Here is a 12606-nt window from a genome sequence, read left to right as displayed (position 1 = left end):
ATAATTCTGATTTATTAACAAAATAATAAATGGTTTTGAGTTTGAGATATAAGCCTGCCACAAATATAAGTACATTTTAAGTCTGAAACGACCCATAAAAATCATCATCATATACAAATGAAGACAAAACATAATATTAATTAGTTTAATTTTTTTTTTAAATTTTACTTATTTGATTATTTTGTAATATTACTTAAAATAAACATGATTTGCAGTGTCTCACTTCAGCTCATGCTGCTATAATATCCATCTAATTTAGCCAAATGTATTACTCTTATTTATTTTAGTTTTTTAAAGTCTTCTATTGTTGTTGACATTAATAAATGTCAAAAATGGACAATATTAAATAAACAGAAAAAATAGATAAATAATTAATTGAAATAATACAATTTATTATTCTCATTTATAAAATGTGCTGTAAGTTTTCAATTATTGTTGACATTAATAAATAAGCAGAAAATGAATGAATGTATTTAATAAGATTAAATAAATGAATTAGAATAACAATAATAAAATGTATTATAAATATTTTGTGAAATGTTTTCTATTATTGTTGACCTTATTAAACAGAAAAAATAGATACATGAATAATAATAATAATAAAATGTATTCTTATTTATGAAATGAACTTTTTGTTTTTATTGTTGTGGAAATTAATATATAAACAAAAAAATAGATAAATTCATGAATTATATTTAAAAAAATAATAATAATAATACAATTTATTATTCTTATTACTGAAATGTACTTTTAGGTTTTCTATTACTGTTGACTCTATTAAATACACTGACGAACAGATAAATGAATGGATTATAATTCTAATAATAAAATGTGTTATTCTTATTTATTTATTCTGTCTGTTATCACCCGTAAAATGTAAGAAAAAGTAAAAATAAAAACAGTACGAAGCAATTGAGTGCGAATCATTACCTTCTTTTTTATTCTTATTTATGAAATACTTTTTTGTTTTCTGTTGTTGTTGAGATTAATAAAAAAATCAATGAAGTAGAATAGTAATAATATTAAAATTTATTATTCTTATATATAAATTGTACTTTTTGTTTTCTATTATTGTTGACGTTATTAAATAAATAAATAAACATAAATAATAGATAAATTAATAAATTTGAAAAATAATAATAATAATGACATTTATTATTCTTGTTTTTGAAATGTATTTTCAAGTTTTCTATTATTTGTTGACCTTAATAAACAGATAAATAAATTAATTAGAATAACAATAATAAAATGTATTATTCCTATTTATGAAATGTACTTTTATTTTTTCTATTATTGTTGACATTATTACATAAACAGAATTTTTAAAAATTAAATTATAATAAAATGTATTTTTATTTATGAAATGTTCTTTAGTTTTCTATAGCTGTTGACATTAATATATGAATAAACAAAAAATAGATAAATGAATGAATTAAAATCATTAATACAATTTATTATTCTTATTTATGTACCTTTTACGTTTTCTATTATTAATGACATTAATACATAAACAGGACTAATAAATTAGAATAATGCTCAAATTTATTACTCTTATTTATGAATTATTTCTTATTATTGTTGACATTAAAAAAGCAAACTGAAAAAACAGATTAATTTATTAATTAGCAAAATAATAACAATAAAAATATTTAATATTCTTATTAACGAAATGTTAATTAATTAATGTTAACTTATTAATGAAAACTTTTTAATATTGTTGACAGTAATAATTAAACAGAAAAAAATAAATAAATTAGAAAAAATAAAAATGTATTATTTCTAATTATGAAAAATGCTGTTTTGTTTCCTATTATTGTTGACGTTTGAAATTTTTTTTTATTTAATATAGACCTGATGCGAGTCAAAGAGGAAACTCCAGACCTGATGGAAGTAAAGGAGGAAGGTCAGGATCAAAACCCCCTCGATTCTCCAATAACAGAAGTAAAAACAGAACAAAAAATCCATCTCGAACAGTCGACAGACAGACCGTACGCATGCGATCAATGTGGGAAGAGGTTCACTCTAAAAAAGTGTCTTAAATCTCATATAAACACTCACACTGGAAATAAACCGTACGCTTGCGATCAGTGCGAGAAGTGCTTTACAGCTCAATCCAGTTTAGAGAGACACATGCTGATCCACAGCGGAGAAAAGCCCTTTAAATGCGATCAATGCGGCCGGAGATTCACATACAAAAATGATCTTAAAATCCACAAGTACTGTCACAGCGGAGAAAAGCCTTTCAGATGCACTCAATGCGGCAAGAGTTTCACTTTAAAGAAAACCCTCAAGTCCCACATTAAAACACACTCCCAAAATAAGCCATATACCTGTGATCGATGCGGAAAGAGCTTCATATATCAGTCCAGCATCGAAAGACACATGCGCATACACACCGGAGAGAAGCCGTTTCAGTGCGATCAATGCGGAAAGAGCTTCATCGATAAAGTAAACCTCAGAAATCACATGCAGATTCACTCCGGATTAAACTCTGTGAGCTGTCCTCAATGTGGGAACATTTTGAGGAGTAAAGCACACCTGAAAATTCACATGCGCATCCACACCGGAGAGAGACCGTACGTCTGTGTGCAGTGCGGGAAGAGCTTTTCCAGAAGCGGAGCGTTGAAAATACACATGCGCATTCACACCGGAGTCAAACCGTATTCATGTCAGATCTGCACAAGACGCTTCACATATCAAGGAGACTTCAGGAATCACTTAAAGATTCACTCGGGAGAGAAGAAGTTCAAGTGTTCGCATTGCGACATGAGGTTTATCAGGAAGAGCTGTTTGAATAGGCACGTTCACTCCTCACACGGCTTCAAGTGTGATTATTGCGGAGAACATTTCCTCGAGGATTCACACCTGCAGGTTCACCTCAGAGAGCATTCGGATGCGCGGCCGTTTGTTTGTAACGTGTGCGGCAGGAGTTTTAAGAGGCTGGGGAATTTGTCTGCGCATCAGGAAACTCATGTCGTGCTGACGCCCTTTGCTGAGGAGCTGAAACTGCGCAAGAGATTGTATGCGGAGGAGAAATGCGGCACGGGTTCGAGTTTGGCTGTGGCAGGAGTGCTGAACACACAGGAGCGAGCGCAGAACACGACGAAGACATACGACTGTCCTTCATGCGGGATGAGCTTTGGTAGTGGTATCTTTCAGCTGGCGCATATGAAGAAGCACTGTCTGAAGCGGAAACAGGCAGAGGGAACGTAAAAAGTGCTTATATTACATGATGGAGAGCTGGGCTGAACGATATGAGCGCTATCAGAGTCGAAGGTATCAGAGTCGAGGGTATCAGTCGACGATAACAGTCGACGGTGACAAAGTTGACAGTGACAGAGTCGACGATGGCGGGTTACGTTAAGAGAGTTGACTAAAACAGAGTTTACAGTGACAGAGTCGACGGTGACAGAGTCAACAGTATCAGAGTCGACTAGGACAGAGTCGACGATAACAGTCGATGGTGACAAAGTTGACAGTGACAGAGTCGACGATGACGGGTTACATTAAGAGAGTTGACTAAAACAGAGTTAACAGTGACAGAGTCGACGAAGACAGAGTCGATGGTGACAGAGTCGGCGGTGTCAGAGTCGGCGGTGTCAGAGTCGGCGGTATCAGAGTCGGCGGTATCAGAGTCGGCGGTATCAGAGTCGGCGGTATCAGAGTCGGCGGTATCAGAGTCGGCGGTATCAGAGTCGGCGGTATCAGAGTCGACGATAACAGAATCGACGATAACAGTCGATGGTGACAAAGTTGACAGTGACAAAGTTGACAGTGACAGAGTCGACGATGACGGGTTACGTTAAGAAAGTTGACTAAAACAGAGTTAACAGTGACAGAGTCGACGAAGACAGAGTCGACGGTATCAGAGTCGACGTATCATAATCGACCGTATCAGAGTTGACAGTAACAAAGTTGACAGTGACAGAGTCGACGATGACGGGTTACGTTAAGAGAGTTGACTAAAACAGAGTTAACAGTGACAGAGTCGACGAAGACAGAGTCGACGGTATCAGAGTCGACGTATCATAATCGACCGTATCAGAGTTGACAGTAACAAAGTTGACAGTGACAGAGTCGACGATGACGGGTTACGTTAAGAGAGTTGACTAAAACAGAGTTAACAGTGACAGAGTCGACGAAGACAGAGTCGACGGTGACAGAGTCGGCGGTATCAGAGTCGGCAGTATCAGAGTCGGCGGTATCAGAGTCGACGATGACTGTTTATGTTAAGTGAGTTGACTTTAAGAGAGTTGATTACAGAGTCGACAGTGACTAAGTCGACGGAGACAGAGTTGACGATGACAGTTTATGTTAGGTGAGTTAACTTTAAGAGAGTTAATGATAACAGAGTTGACAATAACAGAGTTAACACTAACAGAGAGTCGACGGTATCAGAGTCATCGGGATCAAAGTCGACGATGGTATCAGAGTCGACAGTATCAGAGTCGACGGTATCAGAGTCGACGGTATCAGAGTCGACGGTATCAGAGTCGTCGGTAACAGAGTTTACAATGACAGAGTTTACATTAAGAGAGTTGACTAACAGAGTTCACAGTAACAGTGTTGACGGTAACAGAGTTGACAGCATCTGAATTGTCAAGTCAAGTCAAGCTTTATTGTCATTCCGCTTCATGTGTGGACATACAGTGGAACCAAATGTCAACAATAACAGAGTCACGGTGACAGAACTGAACTACTTTTCATATCTCATGATGGAAATCTGCTGAGTCATCTGAGTCATCAGACGTCTTTCAGAATTGTAGGCACATTTCAAGAATGTTTCATTCCTATTTTTCTTCAACTGCAGTGATGTGCAATAAATGTACATTTCTGTGAATAAATAACTGTTTGATTGGCAGCATTTTCTTTTCTTAAGAAATACCAATAAGGCCTGTGATTTATGTGTTTGACATGTATTGACTGTTAAGAGGAGAGTGTTAAAGTAAAACTACACTTTTAGGAAATCTCCGGTCAAGCATTATCTGATGAAATGAAATAGACTTTTATTTTGTATTATTTCTTATAGCATATTAAAACATAACAATGCAAATACACATTATTACCATCAGTACACATTATTACAGGGAGAATAGAACAATAAAAGCCACGAGTAACAAAAAGAAATATTGTTTATGTGTCTATTTCAAATTTGCCAATAATATTACAAGTCCTGACAGCTTTTTGTGATTCAAATTTAAATACCATATTGCAAGACTGCTTAAATTCGTTGATAAACTGGACAATAATAATAATAATAGGTTTATAAGTCGACAATTTCATCATTTGGAAGAAACTTTGCTATTACAACCAGTAATAAAATATTGTAGGTTTTTAAATAATTTTCAATATCGCAATCATTTACATATCATTTTAACAGACCCGCCTACTTTGACAGACATATTAAGTTTGCTTGTAATTAAGTTCTCAACAACAGTGCAGAAAATATTTGTATAAATGCAATGGAAAAAAGATATTAAAAAATAGTGTATTTATCGTTACCACAAAAATTCACAGTAGTCTATAGTAAAGAGACTTTTATTATTGTTTGGCTGCAGGACGTCATGACGTCAACAGAAGACGGTGCGTGCGTCTGCTGTTGTGAGACAGGTTTGTGCTTTTGATCGCTTCAGTTTTCTTCAAGACAATTAAACATTAATTATTCTCAGAGGCTTTGATAAATGTGCTCCTGTAACACGCGAGTCCTTTTCAAGCCATTGTGTGTGGATAAAGTAGAAAAGGTAGATTATTGCCGAGTGTAATGTGATGGTTTGAGGCCTGTAAACATCAATAACGAGATTAATAACTCACTGAATTAAATTATTCATATCTTACATTATTGTCTACATTTAATTTATTATTTATATGAGTAGAATTTACAGTTAGTGTCCTCCTAAAGTGTGTCTCACCACATATAAAATAGATAAACTTTAATGAATACTGCAGTATTATATAGTTTTACTACAGTAAACTGCGGTGTATTGTAGCATAATATACTCCATAACTGTAGAAAACTACGGTATCGGGTCGTTTGTTTATATAACTATAGTTATTGTCACCATAGCAACTGTAGAATCACCACAACAGATTAATTACTGTGGTTGTTGTGTTACCATAGCAACTGTAGAATCACCACAACAGATTAATTACTGTGGTTGTTGTGTTACCATAGCAACTGTAGAATCACCACAACAGATTAATTACTGTGGTTGTTGTGTTACCATAGCAACTGTAGAATCACCACAACAGATCAGTTGAAGTTTACTGTAAAATGGTTTAAAACACTGCAGTATTCACTATAATGGTCTATGGAGCTAGTTGCGTCAGTGTTGTATGATGTTTTGTTTTAAAGTTGTTTGTGAATGATTAAAGTGTGAACAGATTCTGATTTCTTAAGGAAAGTAAAGTAAGTTTCATATAAAGAGGTTGAAATACAGCGATTATTTAGACAATTTGACATTATTAATAGTTAAGCAGCTATTAAATCTGGAATTAATCCTTTTTCATTATTTGTAACTGTAATCCTTATAAAGATGCGCAGCTGAGTGCGTGTGTGTGTGCGTGCGTGCGTGCGTGCGTGCGTGCGTGTGTGTGTGTGTGTGTGTGTTTGTGTGTGTGTGTTTCTGTCCTGATTTATTCTTGATTATGTCAATTTGACTCTGCAGATCTGAACCTGAACCTGAACCTGACCTTGATTGACATCTGCAGTGAAGCTCCGCCTACAGTGTTTCAGACTCAGAAGAACAGGAATAATCCTGTTACACACACACACACACACACACCTGAAGAGATGGACTTTGTGCGAGTGGTGATTGGAGACGTGAGCGATGCACAACCATTCAGAATATTAAAGGATGACCACGCAGAACCAAGAGGTGTGTGTCCTACTGTGCTTCTGTTTGCCTGGTATAGATATACATCATATATGTATTATTGACACTGTACATAATCCATCCAGCCATCTATCTATCTTTTTATCCATCCATCCATCCATCCATCTCTCTCTATATTCCATTATCCATCCATTTTTATCCATCCATCTACAGTATATATCCAATCATCCATTTATTCATTTATTCATCCATTCATCCATCCATCTATGTCAGTCATCCATCTGTCATGATGTATCTATCCAATCATTCATCTATCCATCCGTCTATACATCTTATCATCCATCTAACTATCTTTTTGTCTATCCATCCATCTATATATCCAATCATCCATCTGTTTACCTTATTATCCATCAATTCATTCATCCATCAATCTATCTGTCTATCCAATCATCCATCTATTCATCCTCCATCTATTTATCAGATCATCTATCTGTCAGTCATCCATCTATCTTTTTATCCATCCATCCACCCATTCATCCATCCATCCAATCATCCATCTATCCATCCATGTCAGTAATCTTATCTTTTTATCTATCCGCTCATTCATCCATCCATCCCTCCATGTATCTATATATATCCAATCATCCATTCATGTTTTATCCATCCATCCATTCATCCGTCCATCCATCCATCTATCAAATCATCCATCTGTTCATCCATCCATGTCAGTCATCCATCTGTCATGATCTATCTATCCAATCATTCATCTATCCATCCATCTATACATCTTATCATCCATCTAACTATCTTTTTGTCCATCCATCCATCCATCAATATATCCAATCATCCATCTGTTTACCTTTTTATCCATCCATCTATCCAATCATCCATCTATGTTTTTATCCATCAATTCATTCATTCATCCATCAATCTATCTATCTATCCAATCATCCATCTGTTTATCAGATCATCCATCTATGTCAGTCATCCATCTATCTATCTATCTATCTTTTTTTCCATCCACCCATTCATCCATCCATGCATCCCTCCATCTATCTATACATCCAATCATCCATCCATCTATGTCAGTCATCCATCTATCTATCTATCTTTTTATCCATCCACCCATTCATCCACCCATCCCTCCATCTATCTATATATCCAATCATCCATTCATCCAGCCATGTCAGTCATCTATCTTTTTATCTATCCACTCATTCATCCATCCATCCATCCATCCATCCATCCATCCATCCATCCATCCATCCATCTATCTATATATCTAATCATCCATTCATGTTTTATCCATCCATTCATCCATCTATCTATCCAATCATCCATCTATCCATCCATCTGTCAGTCATCCATCCATCCATCCATCCATCCATCCATCCATCCATCCATCCATCCATCCATCCATCCATCCATCTATCTAATCATCCATTCATGTTTTATCCATCCAATCATCCATCTATCCATCCATCTGTCAGTTATCTATCTATCTATCTATCTATCTATCTATCTATCTATCTATCTATCTATCTATCTATCTATCTATCTATCTATCTATCTATCTATCTATCTATCTATCTATCTATCTATCCATCCATCCATCCATCCATCCATATATCTAATCATCCATTCATGTTTTATCCATCCATTCATCCATCTATCTATCCAATCATCCATCTATCCATCCATCTGTCAGTCATCCATCTATCTAATCATCCATTCATGTTTTATCCATCCAATCATCCATCTATCCATCCATCTGTCAGTTATCTATCTATCTATCTATCTATCTATCTATCTATCTATCTATCTATCTATCTATCTATCTATCTATCTATCTATCTATCTATCTATCTATCCATCCATCCATCCATCCATCCATATATCTAATCATCCATTCATGTTTTATCCATCCATTCATCCATCTATCCATATATCTAATCATCCATTCATGTTTTATCCATCCATTCATCCATCTATCTATCCAATCATCCATCTATCCATCCATCTGTCAGTCATCCATCCATCCATCCATCTATCTATCTATCTATCTATCTATATATCTATCTATCTATCTATCTATCTATCTATCTATATATCTATCTATCTATCTATCTATCTATCTATCTATCTATCTATCTATCTATCTATCTATCTATCTATCTATCCATCCATCCATCCATCCATATATCTAATCATCCATTCATGTTTTATCCATCCATTCATCCATCTATCTATCCAATCATCCATCTATCCATCCATCTGTCAGTCATCCATCCATCCATCTATCTATCTATCTATCTATCTATCTATCTATCTATCTATCTATCTATCTATCTATCTATCTATCTATCTATCTATCTATCTATCTATCTATCTATCTATCTATCTATCTATCTATCTATCTATCCATCCATCCATCCATCCATCCATCCATCTATCCATATATCTAATCATCCATTCATGTTTTATCCATCCATTCATCCATCTATCCAATCATCCATCTATCCATCCATCTGTCAGTCATCCATCCATCCATCTATCTATCTATCTGTCTGTCTGTCTGTCTGTCTGTCCGTCCATCCATCCATCCATCCATCCATCCATATATCTAATCATCCATTCATGTTTTATCCATCCATTCATCCATCTATCCAATCATCCATCTATCCATCCATCTGTCAGTCATCCACCCATCTATCTATCTATCTATCCATCCATCCATCTATCCATCCATCCATCCATCCATCCATCCATCCATCCATCCATCCATCCATCCCTCTATCCATGCAATCATCCATTCATGCATAAAATCCCAGAAATAACAGGAATTTGACTTTGAAGAAGGTTAGAAACCTGTAACCATTCACTTACATTGTATTTGTTTTCCTACAATTGAAGTCAATGGTTACAGGTTACAGGTTTTTTTTTTTACCTATCAAGCATTTAAATTTTCATTGCTTATTTAAATTTTCAAAGAAAAAAGATGATTTTGATCAATGCCTTAGTTGTCCAACATTCTTCAAAACATCTCATTTTGTGTTCAACAGAATAAAGGTTTAAATCAAGTAAAGGATGAGTAAATATGGATTTATGAGTGAACTATCTCTTTAGAAAGTGCAGTAACATATCATGAGTTTTCACATTCTCCTTTTATTTTCAGACCGAGTGGAGATTAAAGAGGAAACTCAGGAAGCGGATGAAGCCCCGCACACATTATTAACCCCAGAAACACCCAAACGCACAGAGAAACCCTCTCTCATCTGCTCCCACTGCGGAAAGAGCTTCAAACAGAAAGGCCATTTGGAGGATCACATGAACACACACACCGGAGACAAACCGTACGCGTGTGTGCAGTGCGGGAAGAGCTTCACACACAAGGGGAACCTGAAGGACCACACGCGCATACACTCCGGCGAGCGGCGCTTCGGCTGCCAGCAGTGCGGGAAACGCTTCACACACAAAGCCAACCTGACCGATCACTCGCGCATACACACCGGAGAGAAGCCGTTTGCGTGCGCACAGTGTGGGAAGAGCTTCACACACGCCACCAGCCTGAAAACACACCGCCTATCACACACCGGAGAGCGCGCGTTCAGCTGCGAGCAGTGCGGGCAGAAGTTCCTCTTGTCTGCTCACCTGAAGAGACACCTGAAGATCCACAGTGATGAGCGGCCGTACGTCTGCTCCTTCTGCGGGAAGAGCTTCTTATGGCTGTGCTACTTTAAAGACCACCAGAAGAAGCACGCGGGGGTGAAGGCGCATGTGTGTGTGGATTGCGGCGCTGCGTTCACTAGAGCCAGCGAGCTGAAGATGCACCAGCGCATACACACCGGGGAAAAACCATACAGCTGTTCACACTGCGGGAAGAGCTTCGCTGAGTCCGGAAACCTGAAGAAACACCAGCGCGTTCACACGGGGGAGAAACCCTTCCAGTGTCCCGCGTGCGCAGGCAGATTCAGCCAGTTCAGTCATTTACTGAGACATGTGAAACAGCAGAGCTGCCGCAAGATCACCGCGCTGACACACTGACACCAAACTGAGCCAAATCCAGACCCGTCTGACCTTCTGTCTGCTGAACATTATGAAGATGCCAGCGCTGAGCCACTAACACACACATTACACAGGATGAGCTGTCATGCAATCACCTCACAGCAAGAAGGTCTCTGGTTTGAGTCTCGGCTGGGTCAGTGTGTGTTTCTGTGTGGAGTTTGCATGTTCTCCCTGTGTTGGCGTGGGTTTCCTCCGGTCCGGTTTCACCCACAGTCCAAACACATGCGGTACAGGTATAGTGAATGGGTGTGTATGGATGTTTCCCAGTGATGGGTTGCAGCTGGAAGGGCATCCGCTGTGTAAAACATATCCTGGATAAGTTGGCGGTTCATTCCACTGTGGTGACCCCTGATTAATAAAGGGACTAAGCCGAAAAGAGAATGAATGAATGAATGAATGAGCTGTGTTCATTAGGCTGGCGCTGCATGTTTCTATGTGGAAAGTGTAAATATGCACAAATCCAGTGTGGATATATATTTGGCAATAGCTAATATTAATATTTCTAATTTTATATATACAAAAGAAGCATTTCTGTTATGTTACATGCATGTGTAGGATTAGCCAAACATGCACTGTATTTTAATTTCTGACTATATTCATTGTAGTTTTCAGTAAGGCTCATGTTCCATGCAGACATTTTGTAAATGTTTAATTGTAAGTACATTAAAGCTTAATGTTTAATAAGTGTTGTGCATTGTTAAGAGCTTCAGTTGTTTAACTTTAAAGGTGATTTACTCACTATTTGGACTTTTCTGAACCCTCACACCATGTGTAAACTACCAGCGAAACGATTCCAGCAAAAGTACACAGTGACAGAAACATTTAAAGGGTCAGTTCACCCAAAAATTCATGACTTTTCCTTCTGTTCAATATAAAAGAAGATATTTCGAGGAATGTTGTCAACCTGGTAACCATTGACTTCAGTGGTATCTGTTTTTCTACTATGGAAGGGCTGCGGAGGCCGATTCAGCCAGTTCAGTCAGTGACCCACAAACACCTTTTACAGGGTAAAGTGTGTTTATTATTCATAAAAATCATAATCTTAAGCGAAACACAAATACTTGTTCATTGACAATGCATTATACTGTACACTGCAAAAAAAACTAATTTTACAGTTTATTTTCAGCAGCTGAGGTGACGGAAATAAACCGTAAAATAACGGCTGTTAAATTACAGAAATTTACTGTAAAATAACAGGTTGAATTACAGAAGTTTACCATTATTTTACAGTAAATTTCTGTAATTTAACAGCCGTTATTTTACGGTTTATTTCCGTCACCTCAGCTGCTGAAAATAAACCGTAAGATTACAGATTTTCTTTTAACTGTATAGATATCACTTTTTTAAAAGGACTATATATATATATATATATATATATATATATATATATATATATATATATATATATATATATATATATATATATAAAGAAAATAGAGGCATGCCATATTTACTTGCTGGTTGGTCTTCTTAATCTTCTGGACCTTAAATCCAATCACATGACCTTTTTTCTGCCTTATTCCGTTGTTATGATGTCAGAAAGTGCATCCGGTATGTTTTTTTTTTGTTTTGTTTTGTTTTTAAACGCCATTAATGCTGTCATCTCTGCTGTCGTATGTTATGTCTTGTCTTCATATCTAGCTCTAGTCGTTTAGTGTGTGTTTCGCTCATTCCTCCAGTTCAGCAGATGGCGCTGCTCTGCTTCAGC

The 12606-nt window shown here is 36.6% G+C and overlaps 2 protein-coding genes across 3 annotated transcripts in view; one reads left to right on the top strand and one right to left on the bottom strand.

The window, feature by feature from the left end:
- Window positions 1-4861, top strand: part of LOC147846170 (uncharacterized) — a 6375-nt gene extending 1514 nt beyond the window's left edge. Inside the window, exons 3-4 of one of the 2 annotated variants that reach the window (XR_015478058.1) lie at window positions 1850-4432; window positions 4492-4861. Coding sequence is in view for 1 of the 2 variants with exons in the window: in XM_087240280.1 (XP_087096406.1) it covers window positions 1850-3213 (1364 nt within the window). In the remaining variant the exon portion in view is untranslated. Of the gene's footprint in view, window positions 1-1849 lie in introns of both variants that reach the window. The other variant, XM_087240280.1, reaches the window with a different exon arrangement.
- The window catches only part of zgc:113293, a 19920-nt gene extending 7346 nt beyond the window's left edge, over window positions 1-12574 (bottom strand). The window contains exon 1 of the mRNA XM_088649530.1: window positions 12353-12574. The gene's annotated coding sequence lies outside the window, so the exon portion shown is untranslated. The remainder of the gene's footprint in view (window positions 1-12352) is intronic.
- Window positions 12575-12606: the final 32 nt, after the last annotated feature.

Source organism: Danio rerio, chromosome 2 (genome assembly GCF_052040795.2).
Source record: "Danio rerio strain M-AB ecotype USA chromosome 2, GRCz13ab, whole genome shotgun sequence".
NCBI lineage: Eukaryota > Metazoa > Chordata > Actinopteri > Cypriniformes > Danionidae > Danio > Danio rerio.
Note: the sequence above shows the minus strand (reverse complement) of the source record. Positions and strands in the feature narration are given on the sequence as shown.